Source organism: Psammomys obesus, unplaced genomic scaffold (assembly GCF_907164565.1).
Source record: "Psammomys obesus unplaced genomic scaffold, mPsaObe1.curated_primary_1811, whole genome shotgun sequence".
NCBI classification, from domain to species: domain Eukaryota; kingdom Metazoa; phylum Chordata; class Mammalia; order Rodentia; family Muridae; genus Psammomys; species Psammomys obesus.
This window is the reverse complement of record NW_026595981.1, coordinates 20,913,739-20,938,485: the sequence shown is the minus strand read 5'-3', so window position 1 is coordinate 20,938,485 and position 24,747 is coordinate 20,913,739. Positions and strand designations below refer to the sequence as shown.

The window sequence follows — 24,747 nt, the reverse complement described above, 5'->3', positions numbered from 1 at the left end:
CTCTGTGTAGCTTTGGCTGTTCTGGACTTGCTTTGTAGACCAGCCTGGCCTTGAACTCAGAGATCTGCCTCTGGCCCCTCGGTGATGGGAACACAGGTATGTGCTGGGCCTGGCCCTACTAAAATTCTTATGAGATCATATCTTCAAGAAAAAAAAAATCATCAGCTGCTAGTGGTTTGTGGTAGCTCACACCTTTACTCCCAGCACTGGGAGGCAGAGGCAGATCTCTGTGAGTTCAAAGCCATCCTGATCTACAGAGCTAGTTCCAGCACAGCCAGGACTGTTAATCAGAGGAATCCTGTCTGGAAACGTACACACACCAGCTGCTAAAAAAAAAAAAAAAAAAAAAAAAAAAAAAAAAAAAAAATGGTAGATTTTTTTTTAATGCAGACCCCATTTGCCTTTGCAATTCAAGTACTAGTGAGCACAAAGATTTCAAGGCTGGAAAGATGGCACTTGTACCACTGGCCTGCCTCAGTAAAACAGACACATGAACCTCTGGCTTTTAGACGCGTGTACACCCCTACACATGTATATACACGCACAGGAAAAAAAGTACTTCAAATACTTCTGTAGTTATTGTGTAGTCCACTTACAACATTAAACAGAAGTTTAACTGAAGTTGGGGAGAGCAAGATTCTAACAGGCTCTGACATTAAAAAAAAAAGATTTTATTATGTAGTGTTGTGTCTGCATGTACACCTGCATTCCATCTATCTTACTATAGATGGTTGTGAGCCACCATGTGGTGGCTGGGAATTGAACTCAGGACCTTTAGAATGGCAGACAGTACTCTTAACCTCTGAGCCATCTCTCCAACCCAAGCTTTGACAGTTATAGGACACCAAGATTCTCATGTTAGCTTTGTGTGTTGGCCCACACCTCTAATCCCAGCACTTGAGAGGCACAGGCATGAGAGTTCAGTGCTAAGCTGTGATTTAGACCTTCCCTAGAAAGGAAAAAAAAAAAAGGGGGGGGGGGGCTGATAGCTCAGTTGGGAAGTTGGGAGAACACTTGGCTAGAACACAGAAGCAAAACCAAGCAAACAACCTTGTCACCACATTAGTAAGTCCTTTTCTAGGTCCATGATTGTGAGATCTCATGGAAGTCATCATGTGTATACCTGTTGGGTTGTCTGTGGAGACCAGAAGAGGACATCCATTTCCTGGAGCTAGAATTAGATGATTATGTTCCAAAGGACATGGGTGCTGGGAACTGAATTCTAGTCTTCTACAGGAACAGCAAGCACTCTTAACTGCTGAGCCATCTTCCCAACTTGAACTGCCTGAAGAAATCCGAGTATTTCCTGATAAAGATCAGTTAAGATTTGCTGTAGGTATTTATAGTTACAATTTTGCATGTGTAGCTACAACATCACTAAAGACAATTTTATTCTCAAATTTCCTCCCCTTCCCCCCAGACAGGGTTTCTTTGTGTAGCCCTGGCTGTCTTGGAACTCGCTCTGTAGGCCAGGCTGGCATTGAACTCAGAGATCCACCTGTGTCTGCCTAAGTGCTGTGATTTAAAGGCATGTTGCCACCACCACCCTTGAGATTTAAAAAAAAAAAAAAAACAGACTAGTATGTTTGTGTGTGGATATGTACACTTGGGTGCAGGTGCCAGCATAAGCAAAAAATGGGTGTTGGATCCCCTGGAGCTGTACTGAACAGATCAGGTTGTGAGCCACCTGATCTGGGTGCTGGGAACTCCACTTGGGTCTTCCCCAAGTGCAGTATGTGCTCTTAACCATTGAGCCATCTTTCCAGACTATGAGAAGGGTCTCCCACAGGTCAAGAATGCCAGAAATGCCTGTGAAGTTTGTTCCAAGGGTTATTAACAGAGCTTAATAGCTGTTGTCTCAGTTTAGTGGTGGCACCAAACAGAATAACCGTGTCCTCTTTTCAATGAATTCAGGGCCTCAGGATTGGGGCTGGAGAGATGGTGCAATGATTAAGCACACTTGGTAACTCTTGCAGAGGACCAGGATTGTGTTCCACTCACCTACATAATGGCTGACAACCACCCTTACCTCTAGTTTGAGAGCTGATGCCTCCTTCTTTCTTTTTGGAGCACCTGGCATGCACTTGGTATACAAACACACACACTGACAAAACACTCATATACATAACACCACCTTAAAAAAAAAACAAAAGTAACAGTCTGAGGTAAGAAGATCACATGTTCATGGCTAGCCTGGGCTGGGCTACATAGTGAGACCCTTCCTCAACAAACCCTAAAAACAATACAGAGACAAGCTGGGAGTCCTGGGGACTTGATGGTTTAGCAATCAAGAGCACAGCCAGAAGGCTTGGGTTCAATTCCCACGTGGCAGCTCACAACCATAGGTATCTCTAGTTTCAGGGAATTCAGTGACAACTTCTGACCACCTTTGGCGTGTGGTTATGACATACATGTGACCAAAATGCTCTAGCTCCGAGGGGAATCTGAGTCCTCAGATACCTGCCCTCAGTACACATTAAAAAGCACACAAGTGAACAAAAACAAGGCAGGCATGGTGGGACACTCGCACAATCCCATCACCTGTGAGGCAGAGACAAGAGGATCCCAAGTTTTTAAGACTAGCCTGGTCTACACAGGAAGTTCCAGGATACCCAGGGTTACAGTGAGACTTCAAACTGCCCTTGGACACATTCCTGTAAACCCTAGTACTTGGGGGGGACTAGGTCACTAACATGGGTTAAATGGTTTGGCACATGAAGCACAGCAAGCAATCTGAGCTTGGTTCCCAGAACCCAACTCCACAAAGTTGTCTTTTGACTTCAACATGTGCGTACATACTAATGTATTAAGACAGAGCCAAAACCAACAGGGGCTTGAGGCATGGCTCAGTGGTTAAGAACAGTGGCTGCTCTAGGAGAGGATCCTGGTTTGATTCGTAGCACCCATATTAGGTCTGTCTTAACAGCCTATAACTCCAGTTCCAGAGTATCAAATGCTCTTCTGGACACAAACTTGGTGCACAGACAGGCATGCAAACAAAACACCATATAGCAAGATAATAAAATTAAATAGTAATAAAAAATATATTCCTATTTGGGCTCCAGGATTATAGGCAGAAAAAAATGGTATTAACAAGATGGAGGACAAACAGGTATGGTGGCACATGCCTTTAATCCTACAGTGTTCTGGAGGTAGAGGCTATCTCTGTGAGTTCAACACCAGCCTGTCTACAAGGCCAAATTCCAGGACAGCCAGCGGTATACAGATAAACCCTGTCTCGAACCCCTACCCCCACAAAAAGATAGATGACATTCAATCAGTGTTTAAAGCAGTGCAAATTCCTAAAACTTTTTGGTGTTGATATTTGCTAAATCATCCAATTGATTAAGCTACTCCATAAAACATGTATTTTCTTTTTTTTTTTTTTTTTTTTTTTAATATATATTTTATTTATTTATTATGTATACAATGTTCTATCTGCATATACACTTGCACGCCAGAAGAAGACACTGGATCTTATTATAGATGGTTGTGAGCCACCATGTGGTTGCTGGGAATTGAACTCAGGACCTCTGGAAGAGCAGCCAGTGCTCTTAACCTCTGAGCCATCTCTCCAGCCCAAAACATGTATTTTCAAATAAGCCATATTTGGAAGTATTATCAGTAAATAATTTCCCAGCAATATGAAAGACAGAATGATGTAACAGTTCTTAACATGTGCAGCAATTATAAATGCTCAAGTACTTACTACATTAATAAACTGAGACCATTTAAAAGATTAGAGCACCAGATTTTCAGCCTACAGTGTCCACCTGTAGTCATGAAGCCATGGAAACTTCTAGTAACCTGAACTGAGGCAAGAGGGGCCTCTGGTGAGTTAACCATTCCCGTTGTGGTAGTGCGTGCACCAGTAATTCCATATCTGGGAGGAGGCACAGGGTTCAAAATTCTAGGCCAGACTGAGCAACTCAGGGGAAGGAGAGCTACTCTTTAAAAAAAAAAAAAAAAAAAGACAGAAATCAAGAATTATAAATCTATAGTTTTATTAAGACAAAAACTGACAATATGGTATGAAGTTTACACTTAAAACAATTTTTTTCACATACATCTAACACATGCTTAAAAAGATTTTACATTGTAGTTCTATGTAGGTTTAGACAATACTAAAAATTAATGGATCTCATGATTCAAGACAGTATGTTGGACATCAGTTAATCTGAATATTTTGTATTCTCAAGTGTACCACTAACCCAATATGAAAGTTAATCTCCTGAGACCAGGGCTTGTGAAGTCATTCAACCCTTGAATTGACTCAATGAAATTTGTGCTGTCGGTAACTGAACCCGCCACAAGCAGTTTCAGGTTTCAAAACTTGAAAAACAGAAAAAAAAAAAAAAAAAAAAAAAAAAAAAAAAAAAAAAAAAAAAAAAACCAAGCCCCTAAAGCAAAAAAAAAAAAAAAAAAAAAAAAAAAAAAAAAAAAGAAAGGCCCAAAGGCCCCAAGAGTTTCTGCCCCAGGAGCACAGGCTCCCATCTCCCCATCTCTCACAGGCCCTCCTACAACACTTGAGCCAATGGCTTGGATGGACAAACTGATATTTATAACTTTGTAATTGAAAAAACATTTTTGTTTTTCCCCATCCAATTTCAGGAATTAGCACCTCTAAGGCAGAATAGAATGGTCTGCCTGTATATACTCCCCAGTAAAACTTTCCCTCTTCAGTCTGTTTCCGTCATCCAATGGCAGCTTTGGTAATTCAGGGAACTGGCTTTGTCCTCTGTGGGCCACAATGAGCTCAGGTAGGGAGCACCTTGGCTGTAGGTTTCAGCATTCACAGGATTTTTTTTAACAGTCTCTTACAGTCCTCATTTATGGTGCAAATGACATTTTTTGAAAAGGCAAAATATTCTCAACATAGAACCAATTTATTAGTTATATGTTCTTTCTACTGTTTCACCATTTCCCCAATCAGGCCCCAAATTTTAACCAAAATGATTCTACCCATCTCCCTTCCCTGCCCCAACCCTCCCACCCCAATTAATATACCAGTAATAGCCAAAAACTACACACATGCTAGGCTGTAAAAATGCAGTTAACACTATTGGGAAGAAGGCTGTGGGTTGTGGAGATGCTCTTTGAAGGTCGACAGTATCTTGCTTTCCCACACCCCGGTTCTGCAGGTTTTGTCCTTCATGGAAGGCCCTCCACTTTCTTAAGAAAGCGCAGAACTGGTTGCCTTGAAACACTTACCCTTTCCCCTCCACTGGGATAGGTGTGCAGACTATACAGCTTGAACAATGTAAAGCACTTGGGCTGCTGCAGGGCACAGAAACTATGCTGGCTCTTCAAAGGACATCTTCTCAAGCCACCCCTATGGGGTCAAGACAGGTACAACTCCTTCCCTCCCCACGGGAAACCCACAGTCAAAGGTGACAGGGGTGGGCACTCAAGAGGGCTAATTCTTGTCGTCTTTTTTGTCATCATCCTCTGAGGGGTAGGAGTGCCACGTCAGCCTTTCCTCATAGAAGGATATGACAACCTGTGGGCACTTGACATTGGCTTCCTTAGCAGGGACCAGGTCAGCCTCATCAGAGTTTTTCCTGCAGAACAAAGCATAAAGAGACTTTGAGATCAGCTGTTGTGGCCTACTAATTAGGACCACCCAGGGAATGGGGCTTTAAAAGTTAACTGCAGAAACAAAATTTAAGAAAGCAGGATGCAAGCAGCATTTACTGGGCAAGTTTTGTCACAATACCCCCAAAGATCTAAAGATCTTCCCTTGTTAAAAAATCCTCTAAGGGTGAACTGGAGAGATGGTTCAGTGGTTCAGGGTACTGTCTGTTCCTCCAGAGGTCCCAGCACCCACGTGCCACAAGGTGGCTCACAACCATTTATACTGGGGTCTGATGCCCTCTTCTGTATACCTATACAGGTAGGTCTGTATACCTACCTGCAGGTATACATGCAGATTAATAAAACAAAACGGAAACCAGATTAGGTTACATTACTGTACTTAAAACCTTTAAGAAAGGCCTAAGAGAGACCAGTCACTATCTTAAAAAAAAAAAAAAAAAGGATAAAATGGTGGGCATGGTGGCACACACCTGTAATCCCAGCACTCAGGAAGCAGAGGCAGGTGGATCTTTGAGTTTGAAACCACCCTGGTCTATAGAGAGAGAGAATCCCAGGAAAGCCAGAGCTACACCAAAAAAAAAAAAAAAAAAAAAAAAAAAAAAAAAAAAAAAAAAAAAAAACCCTGTCTCAAACAAAAAACAACAAAAAGCATTTCGGAGGGTAGACAAGAAGCTGTGCCTTACTTTTCTAACTCCAGCCAGAAATCCCACAGAAATCTTGACTTTGAAAGAGAACTTAATACCAATCTGGCACATTCTTGTTTACTCATAAAACACTGTTTAACACCACCAAATACCACCTGCTCAATCACATCCATGTAGTGTAAAAGATTGTTCCAACATGGGAAGGTAGAAAAAGAGGGTACTATAAAGTAACTATTATTTTCCCAAATTTTGATGGTCTTTTTGTTGTTTTTTGAGACAGGGTTTCTCTGTGTAGCCCTGTCTGTCCTGGACTTGATTTGTACATCAGGCTGGCCTCGAACCCACAAAGATCTATCTGCCTGCCTTTGCTTCCGGAGTGCTGAGATTAAAGTATGTGCTGCCACTGCCCAGCCAAATTTTCTTAAATTCTAAAAATGATATTCATTATAGGGAGTAACTAGAAGTAAAACTCTTATCCATTTATCTTCAACTCACTGAGCCTGTCCCATTCAGAGGCAGTGGCATGGCGTGTAGGCAAAAGATACATGACAGAATGTAGCAAGGTACCACCTCAAACCTCTAGAACCTGACCATGAATGAACAAGAATTCAAAGCCACAGGGAACTAGAGAATAAGCTAATCTGGGTAAGGTTCCACAAGAAACTATACCAAGAAGGTGGGGCACATTGAATCCTACAGGTGCCTAGGCCATAGCTCTCAATTTAAGTTCTTTTACTACTTAGAAATATTTTCTATTTTCAGAAATGGACAGGAATCTCCACTTTCCTGGAAAATCATGTTATAATTAAAAAAAATTTTTTATGTGTATGAGTGTTTTGCCTGCATATATGTATGTACATGTCATGCATGTCTTGTGTTCTTGGAGGCCAGAAGAGGGTATTTGAATCCCTAGAACTAGAGTTACATAAGTTAGTGAGCTACATGTAGGTGCTGGGAACTGAGTCTTCTGGAAGAGAAGCCAGTTATCTTAAATGCTGAGCCATCTCTCCAGCCCATCATACATATATTTTTAAAGTACATGTATGTGGTGCTAAGAACGAAAGCCAAGGCCATGTGTATGCTCAGGAAGTGTTTTACAATCACACTGAACCATGGTGTGTACATGGATCACTTTTGTTGTTGTTTTGAGTGTCAGTGGTTCTCAACTTTCTTAATGCTTTGATGACCCCAACTACAAAATTATTTTGTTGATATTTTACAACTGTAATTTTGCCCCTGTTATAAATCATACGGTAACTATCTGATAAACAGGGCATCTGAATTGGGAATCCTGTGAAAGGTTTGTTAGGCCTCTGAAAAGGTCATGACCCACAGGTTGAAAACGGCTGTTCAATGTAGTCCTACAACTGGATATGTAAACAGGTTAGCCTCAAATTAGCAGAGATCCACTGCCTCTACTTCTGAGTGCTGGGATCAAAGGTATGCAACCACCACACCTAGCCATGTGTAACTTTTTAAAACTTAGATTTTACAATCAACATTCTATCTTTTGTGGGTAAGAGAGTGGGTGCTAGGGCTTAAACCATGGGCCTTGCATATGCTAGGCAAGCCAAATCCCTATCACAAAGGTTTGGGTTTGCTTTGTTTTGTCATTCTGCAGGGCTTGGGATCAAAACCTTTACCTCTGAGCCACATCTAGCCTAACATCCAAATCTTAAATTTAGATATAGTAGTGAGCCAGCAAAATTAAAGAATGTAATCCCCTACACCCTCCCCTGCCCTTTCTGTTTTGTTATTTGAGTGAAAGTCATAACTCTATAATCCAAGTTGTCCTCTAGTGCTAAAATTACACACGTGGATGATGATGACTGGCTGTTCTCTGCTTTTAAGACTTCATCACACTCTAGGCCAGACTGGCCTCCAGCTTGTGATACTTCTATTTTATCTGAGTGCTGAGATATATATTATGCCATATATTATAGCATACACTGTAAGTGTGCATAACCATACCTGACTAAGAACGCAATCCTACAAAATATGGAGATACTCCTATAACTCATACTTGGCATATACAGGACAAGTGTATACTAGCTGGACTACTTAAAACATATTATTCAGTTTTTCTTTTCTCTAATTAAGTTACAGGAAATAAGCTAAATGAGTGTCAGACTCAATAAATACTAAAGAAACACACAGGAAGAAAATAGGTGGTTAGTTAATTGTGACACAGACCTTCACCTATATTGAAATTAAACCTTTTCAGCCATCATCTAGGGAAGACCTAGTACACATTAACAGTTTCAGAGAAATTTCAAGACCAATCAAAGGACAAAGCCTTGAGAATCCTATTTTACTAGCAATCGCTTAACACTTACTCTTCCTAGTCCGGAATGGTGACATTTCCCTATAATGTCAGCACAGAGTGTGGGGCAGGAAGATTTCAAGTTCAAGGCAAGCCTAGGCTAGAGTAAAACTGTCTCAAAACAACCAGAACACAAACAAACAAAAATAATTAATTTTACTGACTTGAACCCCTTTTCCTTAAACTGTGAAAGTACTGTCATGGGCTGCTTAACAATATTCTGGCCAAAAATGGACATCATATGACAATAACCCCATGATATAATGCAGATGAAAAATTTCCCATTACCTAGTAATAATGTGGTACATGCTAGTCATAGAAACCTACTATACTGCCAGAACGTAAAAATAAGCAAATACAAGCGTGTCCAACAGATGATTGTCAATGCTGCCGACAAACACTACACATCTTTCTATTTAGAACAAGCCTGTGCTGTTCCCACTCATACACAGAAAACAGAAAGCGGCTCACATCATGCTCACTAACAGTGAAGAGGCCTTGCTGACCCCTGCTGGCTGGTTTTGTAAATTAGCATTCAAAATAAATTCTATAAATTCTTTCCTAACCCTCAAACATGAGCAGAATCTTGTTTATGGGGCAGCCTGATTTTTACTAAGAAGGTGGCAGAGAAAGAGGGTGATTCAATCACATTTCAGAATTTTTTTCTTTATTAACAGAACTGAAACGTGATTCCTCTCCATAGCCTCTCCCACCTACAAAAAAGAAGAAAACAAAACAAAACAAAAAAGGGCAAAGATCTGAAAATCCTAAGGGCCCCTACCTGTAACTCATGAGTCCAGGTTGGTAGTCAGGCAGAGGGTCACTATCGAAGGACTATGTCATCTTAAAAGATTTCACACCTGGGCGACTGGAATTTCGAAGGTCCAGCTCTTTTCCTCTGGCATAGAACAGATGGGGAGAAGGGAAAAAACAACCACACAGAGCCACTGGTAGACTCACCATTTCATGAGGAACATGAGCTCTCCACTGGAGTCAGTAGCTCCAATAATCCGCTCTGGCTCCAAACCCCGGGCAAAGCCTCGTGGCTTTTCTGGCTGTAAGGACCAGATGGGTAGAACAATTTTATTGACATAGGACTACATCCAGATTGAAGTTATTTCTGGGTTTCTAAGAAATGTAATCACAAACATTCATTCACGGTTTCCTCTGCTACCCACATTACATGTCAAAAGTCTGAAGTACATGAGGTCCTCCTCCCATGAATGGGCCATACACCTCAAAAGAAATGTTCACAACTGTCTCATCAAAGGCAAATTACTTAAGATACAAATTAGAAGACAGCCACCTCTAATCTTTAATGATCAAAACACTGAAAGCCATCTACTGAAAATAAAGGACTCCAGTTGCTGTCAAGTGTCTCTAATAAACGTTACATGTTATCATTTCTGCACTTGGATAACGGAAAGCAAGATTAGATCACTTCACAAGAGTATGCCCCAAATCCTTTTTGTTTCACTGTTTTGCTGAGACAAGGTCTCCTATAACCCAGGCCTCTGATCACCGACTTTCCTGCTTCCCTCTTCCTGAGTACTAGGATTACAGGTGTGTAGAGTTAACCCCAAACTCTTTTAAAACATCAGCTTATTTCTATAGAAAGAAAGGACATAACTTCTGAGATTCAAAGGAAGAAAGTCCAGTATGGCAGCTCAAACCTGTAATCTCAACACTTAGAGGCTACAAAAGGAGGACTGCCACAAATCTGAGGCCAGCTGGGGCTATATACTGAATTACAGGCCAGCCTAGGCTTCTATGCAAGATCTTATCTAAAAGAAAAATTAAAAAGAATAAAAAAAATATGAAGGGGAGGCTAGGAGATGGAACCAAACTGCTAGAATTACCAGGCCTCTGGCTGAAGATTCCTAGTTCTAGCCTTACCTCTTCTTTCTTCTTCTTTGGTTTGCTTTCCTCTCCCTTATCTTCGGAATCAGAATCAGCTTTGCGTTTGCCTCCCTCTGATTTATCTGTCTCATGAGCTGTTTTCTGTGACTGCAGAAACTCAGCAATGAGGTCTGGACAATCCAGGTTCTCTTCTGGCTCCCATGTGTTGTCCTCACTGAAATCAGCAAACACAGCAAGTTATACTTGCTATTCAAATCAACATTTTTGTTTGATTTTTTTTTTTTTTTTTTTTGAGACAGGGTTTCTCTGTGTAGCCCTGGCTGTCCTGTACTCACTTTGTAGACCAGGCCTGCCTCTGCCTCCCAGGACACTGGGATTATAGGCATGTGCCACCGACTTCAAATTAACTTTTTTTTTTTTTTTAATACTAAGAGAAGAGCTCTCTTGGAAGAGTTAAATGACAATGAACAGCTAGATTTTTGTTCAAGATGAGTTTTCCTAGTAGGGGAGGGTACAGAACAAAGGCTTAGAAACTTGCCCTCTTCAAGGAAATACTGCTTTGCAAAAGTGGACTATCTTATACGAATTGCTCCTCAGAAATCAGCCTTAGGCTGGCACGATGGCTAAATGGGAAAAAGGAGCCATCTGCTAAGCCTGAAGACCTGATTTCTCCCAGTATTTACATGGCAAACATGCCCACACAGAACAAAAACTCTGCCATATATTACAGTACTTCGCACGTGGATCCTTCCTCAGCAGACTATCAGCTGTGGAGGTTAGGACTGAAACAAGGTGTACCCATCTCAGAACTGGTAGCAAGCACATCATTTAACTTCACAGTGACTGAATTTACCTCTGTCAATGAAACTTACTCTGAGAAACCCTTCCACTTTAGAAGATATTCCACTTTGCCCTTGACAACTCGCCGATCAAGAACTTTTTCCACCACATATTCTTCTTCCTCTTCTTCTAGTACCTCCTCCACTTTCTTCTTGTTTTGTTTTTTCCCCATAGTACCCGCCAGCTTTCCGGTGTAAAGGGTGACGCTACTACATAATGAAAGGAAAGAAAAAGTGCATCAGGGCACATTTACTGATTAGACTAGTATCTGGATGTTGAGGAAACCAGGGAAGTCACTGGATATATGGTGCTTATCATGTGCTACTAATCTCCAACTCACAGTCATGTTTTAATGTTTGCTAGGGCGCAAGCCACATTGTTAATCTCACAGCAAAATCGTCTTTTCTGTTCTTTCCCTTTGGATGAGGACTTGGTTAGTCTAAGCTGTCCTCAGTGAGGGAAGCTTTCCTAGTGATGGAATTACAGGTGTATGCCACAATGTTGGGAGGAATTTCTGATTTTTTTTTTTTTTTTTTTTTTTTTTTGAGACAGTGTTTCTGTGTAGTCTTGGTTATCCTCAAATCCACACTATGTGGACCAGGCTGACCTTGAACTCAGAGACCAGCCTGCCTCTGTCTTTTGAGTGCTGGGATTGAAGGTGTGTGCCACCTTGGCTGGCAAAACTTCTGAATTCTTATAGCTCCATTTACAACCTTTTTTTTTTTTTTTTTTAAGATTGTTATTATTTATACAATGTTCTGCCTGCACACCAGAAGAGGGACCATATCTCACTGTAGATGGTTATGAGCCACCATGCGGTTGCTAGAAATTGAACTCAGGACCTTTGGAAGAACAGCTAGTGCTCTTAACCTCTGAGCCATCTCTCCAGCTCCATTTACAACTTTTATACTAAGTCTAATTTATATTAACTCCTAATACCCATTTGCCACAAAGTATAGAACCTAAAATTGTATGTTAAATCACAGTAACAAATATTGAATTATCTTACTTTTTCTTTGGAGACAGGGTCCTCTCTCTCTTTTTCCAAGACAAGGTTTCTCTGTATAGCCCTGGCTGGCCTTAAACTCACAAAAATCCACCTGCCCCCACCTCTCTGTGTGCTGGGATTATAGGTGTGTGCCACCACGTAGCAGGCTGAGAGGGTCTCATATAGCCCAGGCTGACTTTGAGCTCCTAATCTGGTTTCTAACTTTCAAGTGCTGGGATTACAGACGTGTGCTACCATGTCCAGCTTTTTTAAAAAAAGGTCTTTGTTTTTCACACTGCTCTTCTTGAATGCTGTCATAAATTTGCAGCTCAAACTTTAAAAGAAGTTCTTTTGCTGCATTTATTCACCCTGTATGTGTATGGAGTCAAGGAGGTCAGGCGACAATTTATTGGAGTCAGCTTCATGTGGATCTCGGGCTTGATAGACTCATGCACCCCAGGCTGGCCTGGAATTCAAAATGTAGCAGAGGATGATCTTGAACTTCTGATCCTGTCTCTACCTCCTTGAGTGTTGGGAAGATAGTATGTACCACATATAGTTTATTTGGTGCTAAAAGTCTGAACACAGGGCATTGTACAATGTGCAAGAAATACAAGTGAGTACTCTACCAACCATACTGTATCTCCAGGCAACTCACCTCTCCCTCCCCGATGGCAGTACTAAGAATTGAACTTAGGGTTTTGAGAACGCTAGGCACTGAGCTACAGCCCTAAGCCCAGAAATCACTGTTATTCAACCTAGTTTACTTTATAATTTATTTCTAAGATTGAGGATTACTTATAAAAAAAGCACCAGAAAAACTATTAATGTAACATAGTTTATCTTTTTTCTTCTTTGAGGCATGACAACTTTGTAGAGTTGGTCCTCTCCTTCTACCTTTACATGGGTCCGCCCCCCCCCCCCCCAAAAAAAAAAAAAAAAAAACTCAAGCCCAGGGCCAGGCATGGTGGTGCACATGTTTAATCCCAGCACTCAGGAGGTAGAGGCAGAGGCAGGTGGATCTCTATGAGTTCGAGGCCAGCCTGGTCTACAAAGAAAGTCCAGGACAGCCAGGGCTACAGAGAAGCCTTACCTCAAAAAACTAACCAACCAACCAACCCCTCCCCCCAAAAAAAAACAAACCAAAACAGAAAAACCAAAACAAAAGTAAGGCCTGTAGAAGGAAAGGACACAGAAGTCTCTAGTTCTAGTATATAAAAAAGCTGACCGTCTTCTTTCAAGAAATATCTTGAAATCAATTTCTTTAGTTTTCTAGAGTTATCATAGCTCTCTAATGGAAAATACCTGGAAAGTTACAATAGAAAACCCAGCAAATTCTGTTTCTGGAGTTTGAAGATACTTGCTAATTAACAAAAGGGTAGCTGACTTAAAGCTTTGGTTTTTAGTAATGCAAGCCAGTCTTGTAAGGCTCTTAAAATGAATAATGCTGTTGGGCAGTGGTGGTACATGCCTTCAATCTCAGTACTCAGAAGGCAGAGGCAGGTGGATCTCTGAGTTTGGGGCTAGCCTGGTCTACAATTCCAGTTTTAGAACAGTCAGGGACACATAGAGAAACCCTATCTCAAAAACAAAACAAATAAAATAAAACTAGCTGGGTGTGGTGGTGCATGCCTGGGATCATAGAACTCTGGGAGGCAGAGGCAGGTGATCTCTGTTGAGTCTGAGTCCAGCCTACTCTATAAAGCAAATCCAGGACAATCATGGCTACACAGAGACACCCTGTCTTAAAACAACAAAAAACCCTAAACAACAACAATAAAAAACGGGGGAGGGAGGAATTGGGAACTAAGAAAATAAATGCATATATTTTTAAGATAAGGGTCTTATCCAGGTAGCCTAGGTGGACTGGAATTTATCACCACTGTATCATAGTAGTACAAGTGTGTACCACATCATTTAGCTTGAAAATGGTCAATTTAAGTAATCAAATTTGTTTGATATCTCAGTGAATCCAAGAACAGTATAAATGTAGTTCTTTTAAGAGAAGAAAGAATATTATGATTTTTCTCACCAACTTTTCCAGGGCCAATTATACAGAAGGAGGCCAAGACTTGAAGACCTGCATTTTACCTTCAGATTCCACAAGGTGGCAGGAGAGAACCACCTCCAGGCAGGCCTCTTTACCCATGCACTAACATGCATGTGCACTAGGCCATGCACAAACACAATAAAATTCTAAAACTTATCTGAGAAACAATGCTTTTTTTTTGTCTTTCAGGTACTAGAGATTAAATCCAAGACCTTGCATGTGTTAGGTAAGCATTTTACTACTGAACCACACCCCAGCCCTCTATTTTTAGACAAGGTCTTGCTAAATTGCCCATCTAGCTTTGAATTGCGACCCCCCCCCCTTTGCCTCCAGAACACCTGGGATTACAACTGTGTACTACATCTAGTGCTTAATATACATGTGTATATTATAGTTACGGAATTCTTTTGTATTTTGTTTTGCCTTTGAAGTTTGTATCAACTATTAAAAAAAAAAAATAGAAAAGGTTTAAAAGAAACCCGTGAAGCCAGTGTAGACATACCTTCCAGTTGTTAACACAGAAAAACATGGGCGAGGGCCAGGGAGGTCTCTCACTTGGTTAAAGTGCTTATCACGCAAGCATGAGGACCTGAGTTGGATTTCCAGAACTCTCCCAATACTGGTACTGGGATGTGTGCTTCTAATTTCAGGGCAAGGGAGACACACAGGGGGATTCCTGAGGCTTGCTGGACAGCCAGGCAGCCTAGCCCTACCCTACTAAGTGAGCACTAGAGAAATGAGAGACACTATCTCAAAACAACAAAAACCAAAAACAAGGTGGAGAGTGTCTGAGAAATAATACCCAAGATTGACCTCTGGCTAGACACAGTGTGGGCCACCGAAGAACTTCTAGGACACCTATTTCTCTGGAGCTTGAGAAATTTAACTCTAGGGGCTACAGAGATTGCTCAGTAGTTAGGAGAACTTGCTGCTGCTCTTCCAAAGGGCTGCGTTAGACCCACAACTGTAGCTCCAGTTCCAGGGAACTGGATGCCTCTGGCCTCCTCAGGTACCTGTACACACATTGCACACACATTCCTACAAATAATCACAAATAATAAAAATAAATCTCAGCACTTGGGAGGCAGGACTACAGAGACCCTTTCTGAAAAAAAAAAAAAAAAAGGAAAAAGGGAAAGAAAACACCAGGGCTAGAAAAGAAGAGTAGCAGAAGTTCAAGTTGTGTAAACCTTACAACTGAGTTTCTGTTCCTGGCAAGCATGACATAAAGCCAGAAGTGGGAGGGTGCATCTGTAATCCTAGCAATCTTACAGCAAGATGAAAATTGCTAGGAAACTAGGAAACTCAGTTAGTACAGTGTACAAAGTACAAGAAAAGGTGATTTTGCCTTATAGATGAAGAGAACCAATTTCTAAAAGTCCAATTACTATATGCACTGTGGCACACGCACACACAATTTTTTGTTGTGGCGGTTTTGTTTTTATCGAGACAGTATTTCTCTGTATAACTGCCACGGCTGTTCTGGAACTCACAGAGATCTGCCTGCCTCTGCCTTAAAGGCATGTGAAACTCACCAAACCATAAAGAGAACCTGGACTGTGTGCTTTTTTTTTTTTTTTTTTTTTCATTATACAACCAAGATACATATATGGGAATACAGACTTACAGTATCCCAACTTGTCTTTTTAAAAAACTGCATATATGTGCAGCTGCCCAAAGAGTCCAGGTATCAGATTCCCTGGATTAGAGGTATTGATAGATGCGATCCTCCTGTTGTGGGTGCCAGTAACTGAACTTGGGACCTTCGTAATTGCAATATACTTTTTTCCCCCTTGGATTTTTCAAGACAGGGTTTCTCTGTGTAGCCCTGGCTACCCTGGAACTAAGTAGATCAAACTGGACTTGAACTCAGAGATCTGCCTGCTGCTGCCTCCCAGTGTTGGGATAAAGGTGTGTGACTGATTGCACCCAGCACAATAGACATTGTTAACTGATAAACCATCTTTCCAGCTTGCCTTTTAAAAATAATTTGTTTTGTGTGAGTGCAGATGTGCACATCAAACAGTGCACATGTGATGTGTGAACACAACTTGACTCCAGGTAGTTCTCTCCTTCAATCTGGTTTTTCTGAGGTGAAGTTTCTTGTTTCTTCAGGCTATACTGTGTAACCCAGGCTAGCTGGACTCCTAACTTCTGGAAAATTCTTCACTTCACCTCTGATCTTGCTGTAAAACGTGCTGGAATCTGAACCCAGTCTTTATACTTTAGTGGCAAACATTTTGCTGAGCCATTTCTCCAGCCCCTAAGAGTTCCATTCTCATCTGCTTCTATTATAACACTCAATTCAAGCATACAAAGGTGCTTGAACTCTTTCTTTCTTTTCTTTTTTGTGGGGGTGGGGATTCATGGCAGGATTTCTCTGTGTAGCCCTGGCTGTCCTAGAATTCAAGAGATCACCTGCCTCAGCCTCCTGAGTGCTGGGATTAAAGGCCTGTGCCACTACCACCTCACTGATGCTTGAACTCTTAACAAAATGCAAAACAGACTCTTTTTGCATAACAACCAATACTGAGGTTGGAGAGCCGGCTGGGCTGGGCAGTTAAGAGCTCTTGTTGCTCTTCCACCAGACTGGGTCCCAGGACAATTGTGAAGTGGCTCATAACCACATGTAAATCCAGCTCTAGGGGATCCCTTATTGGCCTCCACAGGTAGCTGAATTCATGTGCATACACAGAGATTCAGAATTATAGACATAGCATTTATACACACATATACAGAATTAACTTGGCATGGTGGTACAGGCCTTTAATCCCAGCACTCTAGAGAATCTCTGAATTTCAGGACAGCCAGGGCAGTCATGCAAGAAACTGTCTCAAAAAACAAACACCGACAACAAAAACATATATAATTTAGAACACCCCCCCACCAAAACCCACTCAGGTCTGGAAAGGTGGCTCAGTAATTAACAGCATTGGCTGCTCTTCCAGAGAACCTGCGTTCAATCTCCAGCACTTACAAAGTGGCTTATAATATCTGCCTTTAACTCCAGTTCAGGGAATCTGATGCCCTCTTTTGGCACCCTTAGGTACTGCTCCTGTTTCCTGTGTGCTACTCCAAAACCTGCTTAAGTAAATACCATGGGGGGTGGGTGAGGTAGCAAATCAGGGCAGGAAGACTGCTGTAAATTTGAGGCTGGTCTGTAAAGAGAATTCCAGGCTAGCCAGAACCATCAAGATCCTGTCTCAAACAAAACAACACAAAAAGTAGCTTGATCAGTTTCCAATCTTTCTCTTTTCTAACCTCTCGAAACAACTTTACATTATTAAGTGGTAATATAAATTTACTTCATAACTCAAGTTTCTTCACCCCCAGAAGACAGGTGAGAAATTAGTGTTTATGATCTCTGGAAATACTGACTGCAGCCCTCAGTCAGGATCCATGGGTTCCACAACTGCAGTCAATGAAACTGAAAATATTCAGGAGAAAGCTTCATCTTTTTGTCATTATTCCTTTTACAATACTAGCATATAACAACTATTTGTATAGTACTTATATATAACAGGTAATCTAGAGATGATCTAAAAATACACAGGAGAAGCCGGGTGTGGTGGCACACCTGCAATCCCAGCACCCTGGGAGGCAGAGGCAGGCAGATTCTGTGAGTTTGAGGCCAGCCTGGTCTAAAAACAAGTCCAGGACAGCCAAGGCTACACAAGGAAACCCTGTCTAAAAAAAAAAAAAAAAAAGACACACACAGGAGAATGTTAGGTTACATGCACATACTATTTAATAAGAAACTTCTGTGCTGATTTAATTATCTAGTGGCTCATGGAAGCAAGCCCCCTCAGAGACACAAGGACAACTCTTAGCTGTTTATTCAGCTACATCCATGCCCTAATTCTTCATTACACACTATCTTTAAATGAAGGATAATTACCTGAAAACCTATATCCAGTAACCAATTAAATGGACAATGGCCTTCTACTACTCCCTTCTCTTTGCTTCTTTATGGGCTTTGTTCTGGATCCAGTGGTTGGTTCGCTATATAGCAGATGACTTTAAACTCAATTCTGCGATAGCCTTTCAAATGCTGGGAGTGTAGGCATTCATTCACACCTATCTCCCAACAAACACTTTTTTTTTTTTTAATTTTTTAGGCAAGGTCTCATTTCAGCCTATGCTGACTAGAACTCAATCTGTAATATAACCTCAAACTCATAGGGATCCTCTCACCTCAGCCTACTATAGTACTAAGATGACAGGCATAAATTGTAATGCCTGGTTATTCTTTTTCCAGACAGGGTCTCACTCTAGCGTAGGCTGAGTTCAAACTCTAACAACCTCCTTTACTCAGCCTCCTGAGTGTTGAAATTACAGGTAGGTGCTATAATGCCCTTATTATTTCCTTAGTTTAAATGTCATTCCTTAGAAGGCCTTCCCTAAAGTTGTAAGAACCTGCTCCTCTACAGTATTCATTCAGTCAAATGTCTTCAAGGCCTAGCTTAAATGGTACTTCCCTCATAAAGCTCACTCAACCTAGCCAAATATTTCTCCTTTCCTTGGAATCCCCAAAGCATTCTATTTTTCCTCTTACACTCAATTGGAATTATGAGCCCTATGAAAATCATGAACACTATATGCCCAATAAGGAAAGATGTTTCAAAAATCAAACGGGAAATAAAAGCACAAAACTGCCAGTTTTTAGGTTGTGAATCTGATCAATAAAACCTGAACAGAAAACAAAGATGAGGTAGCTTTGCTTAACTGGCAACTACAGACCAGGAATCAAAACACAAGTGAAGGCACCTGTAGTAGAGTATGCTAAGGTGCCAGCCATATTTCTAAACTTGTTAGTTGGCTTGTTATTTGGCTGTTTTAAGCAGCAAATGCTTTCCAGACGTAAAATCTGAACGAAAAACAGAAACCTGTGCCACAGTCACATCAAACCTGAGTACTAGTTTGGTTTTTGAATTTTTTTTTAAGAGTATGGATAAGGGTGCAGAATTGGTTGCTGAAGACTGAGTCCAGAGTCTTGCAAACCCACATGCTCCTCAGCCCCCTTTTCTTTGCCAGGGTCTCAACTCTGCAGCCTAGGTTGGTCGTGTCTCTGACTCAGCCACTCGCCTGTATTGATTTAGTATCTTAGCAGGGAGCAAAGGGACGGAAGACAGCTTTGAGGAGCCAATTCCTCCTACTGTCTGTCCTGGGAACAAACAGGTTGTCAGGCTTAGTGGGAAGTGTTTCCATCTATAGCCATCATGGCATCTCAAAGGTCTAGCCTGTTTTTTTACAGACAGGGTCTCATTCTAGTCCATGCTAGCATGGATCTTGTCATAGAGACCAGACTGTCTTCAAACTCGAGGCCACATTCCCCCCCCCCCTCCTTCAGTGATGTACTATAGGCACATGCCACCATACACAGCTGTGAAATTATTGAACTTTACACAAAGGATGTTAAGGATTTTAAGAAGGTCAGAGCACAGCTCAGTGGCAGAGCACATGGGTTTGGGGGTTCAATTCAGTACACTACCACCACCAGAAAAATGGAACAAAAACCTAGCCAACAGATTTTCCCAAACTGAGCTAGGAGTGTAGCTCAGCACTAGAAAGCTTGCCAAACTAGGATGCAGCTGAGTGTGGAGCGCTTGTCTAGCATGTAAGCGGCTCTGAATTCTATTCTTCAGCATTGTAAAAAGTAAAGACATACATACATAAAAATAAAGCCAATTTGGGATATAGATGACAAAATCCAAACATACCAACTTCTAGTCCCCCACATTAAAAAATGTGGGTATCAAGCTGGTTCAACCAGTGAAAGTGTTAAGATTCACAAGCCTAATGACCTGAATTTATTCAATCAACAGAAGTAGCATAACAGTAGAAGAGAATGACACTAAATTTGATTTCCATAAGCATGTCATAGCACATCCCTTATGCCCACTTTTAAAAACTAAAAAAATAGCTGGATGTATTGGTACATGCCTTTAATTCCAGCACTGGGGAGACAGAGGCAGGCAGATTTCTGTGAATTTTAGGCCAGCCTGATGTATATATAAAGTTCCAGAACAGCCAGAGATACACAGTCACACCGTGTCGCAAAATGTAAAGTAAAACAATAAAGACATAAATAAAATGAAAATTCAAACCATATGGCTTACTATTAAAATCTAGAACTTGAGGCCAGAATAAACATGGTAAACTACACCCTCCACATACCTTTTCTGTACTTAATAGCATAGGAAGCCAAATATGGTAGTGGCTCAAACATGTAATCCCAGTACTTGGAGGGCTGAGACAGGAGAATCACTGAGTTCTAGGCCACTCTGGGCTGCTACATAACTCCGTGACAGGCTGGCTACAAACTGAGACCCTATTTCAAAACAGCAAAGCAAAACAAAACAAAACAAAAGCCCCTGAGTAAGCCCATTAAAAACAGAAGACATTCGGAACATGGTGTGCTCTGCCACTGAGCTATGCTCTGACCTTCTTAAAATCCTTAACATCATTTGCGTAAAGTTGAATAATTTCACAGCTGTGTATGGTGGCATGTGCCTATAGTACATGAAGGAGAGAGAGGGAGGAATGTGACCTCAAGTTTGAAGACAGTCTGGTCTATATGATAAGATCCATGCTAGCATGGACTAGAATGAGATCCTGTCTGGAAAAAACAGACTTTAATGCCCAGCTCTCTGGTCACAGAGGCAGGCAGATCTCCAGTTCAAGGCCTGCCTGATCTATGAAGGGAGTTCCGGGATAGCCAGAGCAATACAGAGAAACCCTGTCTCTAAAGACCAAAAATAAAATAAAATAAAATAAATAAAATAAAACAAACTGAGGAAATGGGCAGGCACTGGTGGCACATGACTTTAATCCCAGCAGTCAGGAGACAGGGACCAGCCTGGTCTACAATGGTTGAGTTCCAGAACAGCCAGGGCTACACAGAGAAACCCTGTCTCAAAACAATGAGGACATGACAAGCATGCCAAAGAAAACGGTGTTATTCTGCCAAAGATCACAGATATTAAGTGTACATTAAGAAATTGTTGACCAATAAATGAAGTTGTCAGAAAACATCTGTAAGTTCTGTTCATCCATCCATTCACTTATTCACCAACAATCTGAACGGCATACTATGTCCCAATAGTGGAGAATTAGGTATGGTTTACAAGAGCCTTTAAAATAGTCTTTAATTCCAAAAAATTGTTCAGAGGGCTGAAAAGGTAAAAGTGCTTGCCAATTGCGCCTGATAGGTGCCTGATCCCCTGAATCCATGGTAGATGACTCCCCAGAACTGTTCTCTGACCTCTACACAGAGTATTGCGTACACTCACAATTTTTATTTATTTTGGGTTCGTATTTCATATACTACTTTTTTTTTTTTTTTTACTTAATTTTTTTAAAGATTTGTTTATTATGTATACAGTGTTCTGCCTGCATCTATGCCTGCCTGGCCAGAAGAGGGCACCAGATCTCGTTATAGATGGTTGGGAGCCACCATGTGGCTGCTGGGAATTGAACTCAGGACCTTTGGAAGAACAGCCAGTGCTCTCAACCTCTGAGCCATCTCTCCTGCCCCATACACTACTTTTTGACAAAAATATTTTTACTGCATTGTGTGCCTGCCATACCCTTCATTTGTAGGTCAGAGAACAATTTTGTGGAGTCATTTCTTTCTTTCCACCTTTACCTGGATTCCAAGAGTTAAACTGAGGTTTTCCAGGGTTGCTCAGCAAGAGCAAACAGTTTTTATCTGATGAGTCTTGCCTTATACATGATATTCTTACAGTCTCCCTTGCCCTATATACGTTTTGTTTGTTTGTTTGGGTTTTTTTTATTTTGTTTTTCAAGACAGGGTTTTACCTGTGCAGCCCTGACTGTCCTGGAACTCACTACGTAGACCAGGCTGGCCTCGAACTCACAAACATCCATTCGCCTGCCTCTGCCCCCCGAGTCCTGGGATATATTTTATTGTTATGGCCTCCTTACTCACACTAAAGACCCATTCCTAGGCAGAAAGTGGCCTTTTCAACCTTTCTTGACTCTCCGTGTAGCCAAGGAAAGCCTTAAACTTCTGATCCTCCTGTTTCCATCTCCGGAGTTCTAAGATTCCATCACACCCAGCCCAGTTTATGTGGTACTAGAGACTGAGTCCAGGGGTTTGCCTCGAGCTAGGCAAACCACTCTGCCAACTAAGCCACATCCCCAGACACCCCTTTTCTTTTCCACCTCTTACCAGATCGCCCTGGACTTCCACGCTACTTATCCTAGCAACCTTTAGACAAGGTGAAGAAAATGTCCGACCCCTCGCCCGCGGATGTGGCCAACGAAATCTCTTTCCCGTTGGCACACCTTAAGCAGCCAACGCACCCTTGTCCAAGTTCACTGTTAGTTACTACTTCGCAACTCCGGCGAGGGAGATTTCTCTGCCGGTGGCAGCTGGCCTGGGGACCCTCACTTTACTTTTTTTTTCACCTTTCCTCCGAGGGCTACCGTGTCCGCTTTCTCAGGTTACACTTCCAACCCCCTCACGTAGGAAGTCACGGTCCCCGCCTCGCACGCCCGCAGGCAGCGAGCCTGCTCCCTCAGCGACGTGCTCAAGTTTGCCTTCTCCCGCCCGACTCCAGAGTTGCTCGCCCGAGTCCAGGAGTGTCTTCGCCCAGCCCTGGAGGCGCTGGCCGCCGGGAGCCACAGGGCTCCCCCAGCTCTGGAGCCGCTGCCCCGCCCTCCCCACACGCCGGCAGCCCGCGAGCCCCGCGCGGGAGGCGGCCCGGGAGGGCGCGGGGGGGGGGGGGGGCCGGGCCGCGCCCCCCAGCTCCTCGCCCTCCAGCCTTCCGTTTGCGGCCCACGCTGGCGCGGGGCCTCCCGCCGTCGCCGCGTTCCCCCCAGCCCGCCTCTCCAGCCCGCCTCTTCACCTCGAAGCAGCGCCCGCGAGCCTGGGAGGAATCCGTGCCGCGCTCCTCGCGCGTGGCGTCGAGCGGCCCCAGGGAGCTGCGACCAGAGAAGCAAAAAGCCGTTTGGCCGCAGCCGAGCGCCCAGCTGAAGCGGCGTACCGCAGGCCCGGCCGACGGCCCTCCCCTCAGCCGAACAAAAGAGCCTCTCACTCTGCGCTGCCCGCCGCCCGCACCGCGCAGACGCGACGACCCGCCGCACGGCACCATGGAACTCGGAGTCGGCCCGAGACTACGAGTCCCAGAGTACCGCGCGCGCGCCCCGGCCCGTATGCCCTCCACTTTGAAGGGTTCCTAGAGTTAGCTTTTTCATTTTGACTGGAGAGGCGGAGTCGAGTGTAGTTTATACCTCTACGGTCTAGGAGGTTAGTGATGGTGGTGAGTGAGGTTTGTTTGCTCCATGGCAGGGTATGTAGCCCAGCTGGTGGTGTGTTACAGGCGCCCACCAGTACTCCTTGCTCAGTCTACAAAATTAGGACACACTGGGTTGGAAACTAACCCGACCATGTGTGGTCCCGAAAACCCCCTCTGGGTAGTTTTGTAACTAACATCCTCTAAGTCTTTTTTTTTTTTTTTTTTTTTTTTGAGACAGGGTTTCTCTGTGTAGCCCCTTGGCTGTCCTGGAACTCAAGGAGATCCACCTGCCTTTGCCTCCCTGAGTGCTGAGATAACAGGCATGCGCCACCGCGGTTGAAAACAAAAATAAACAAAACACCTGAGATTTAGCAGTAATGTCCAGCAAACTGCGTATCTTCTAATCTCCACCTGGATGAGGGTCTCCTCAGCATTAAAATCACTTTCCCGGATGCTTTCGTGTCCAAACAAAGGCAGCCGACCTCCTGGGTTCTTTCCTCTCAATATTTTTTTAATTTAATAAATAAATGAACAAACGAACAGATGAATGAATGAACGACTAAATCACTTTCTCGGTCAGAAAATAATAAGTCAGTCCTAACTTTCGAGCTATGAACTCCACTAAGAATAGAAACACTGCCTTACATGGCTCATGTATCCACATCACCCAATAAAGCCCTTGGCAGTTGCTGCTAGCATGCACATGTCCCTGGTTTTTTTTGACTCTCACTATTGGTAAAGATCCATGAAATTAAGTGATTAAGTGAATAAATGAGTCAAATCAAATTTCCCAAGGCCAGGTACGATGGTTCATGCATCTTAATCCTAGTACTCAGGGGATTAAGGCAGGCAGGCAGGATTCCTGTGAGTTTAAGAGAAGCTTAGGCTATAGCTTGGTGTAGGGGGTACCAAGACAGCCTCCTTTACAGAATGACTGCCTGCCTCAAAAAAACCAGTGACAACTTTCCTGTTCAAAAAACTAAGACAAAAAAAAAAAAAAAGGGGGGGGGGGAGGAAAGGTTTAGCTCAGCAATATCATACAAAATTTAGTAAAAAGAGACCAATTCTTCCTAAAACTATTTGAGTTTGAGCCTCCAAAAACATCAGTCCACCTGTTTTGAATAACCTTGAGACTATTAGTAATACTTTTAGCTTTGCTTTATCTTGTATTGGTGTTGGGGATC

At 42.5% G+C, this 24,747-nt stretch overlaps 1 protein-coding gene across 1 annotated transcript; it reads right to left on the bottom strand.

Moving 5' to 3' along the window:
* Positions 1–3,987: 3,987 nt before the first annotated feature.
* Cbx1 (chromobox 1) lies at positions 3,988–23,386 on the bottom strand. The gene is made up of 5 exons (XM_055619974.1): positions 23,174–23,386; positions 11,295–11,471; positions 10,459–10,636; positions 9,523–9,617; positions 3,988–5,561 (listed from the first exon to the last, which is right to left on the bottom strand). Exons 2-5 carry the CDS (start codon positions 11,432–11,434, stop codon positions 5,417–5,419), a joined length of 558 nt encoding a protein of 185 aa, XP_055475949.1. The 5' UTR covers positions 11,435–11,471; positions 23,174–23,386; the 3' UTR covers positions 3,988–5,416.
* Positions 23,387–24,747: the final 1,361 nt, after the last annotated feature.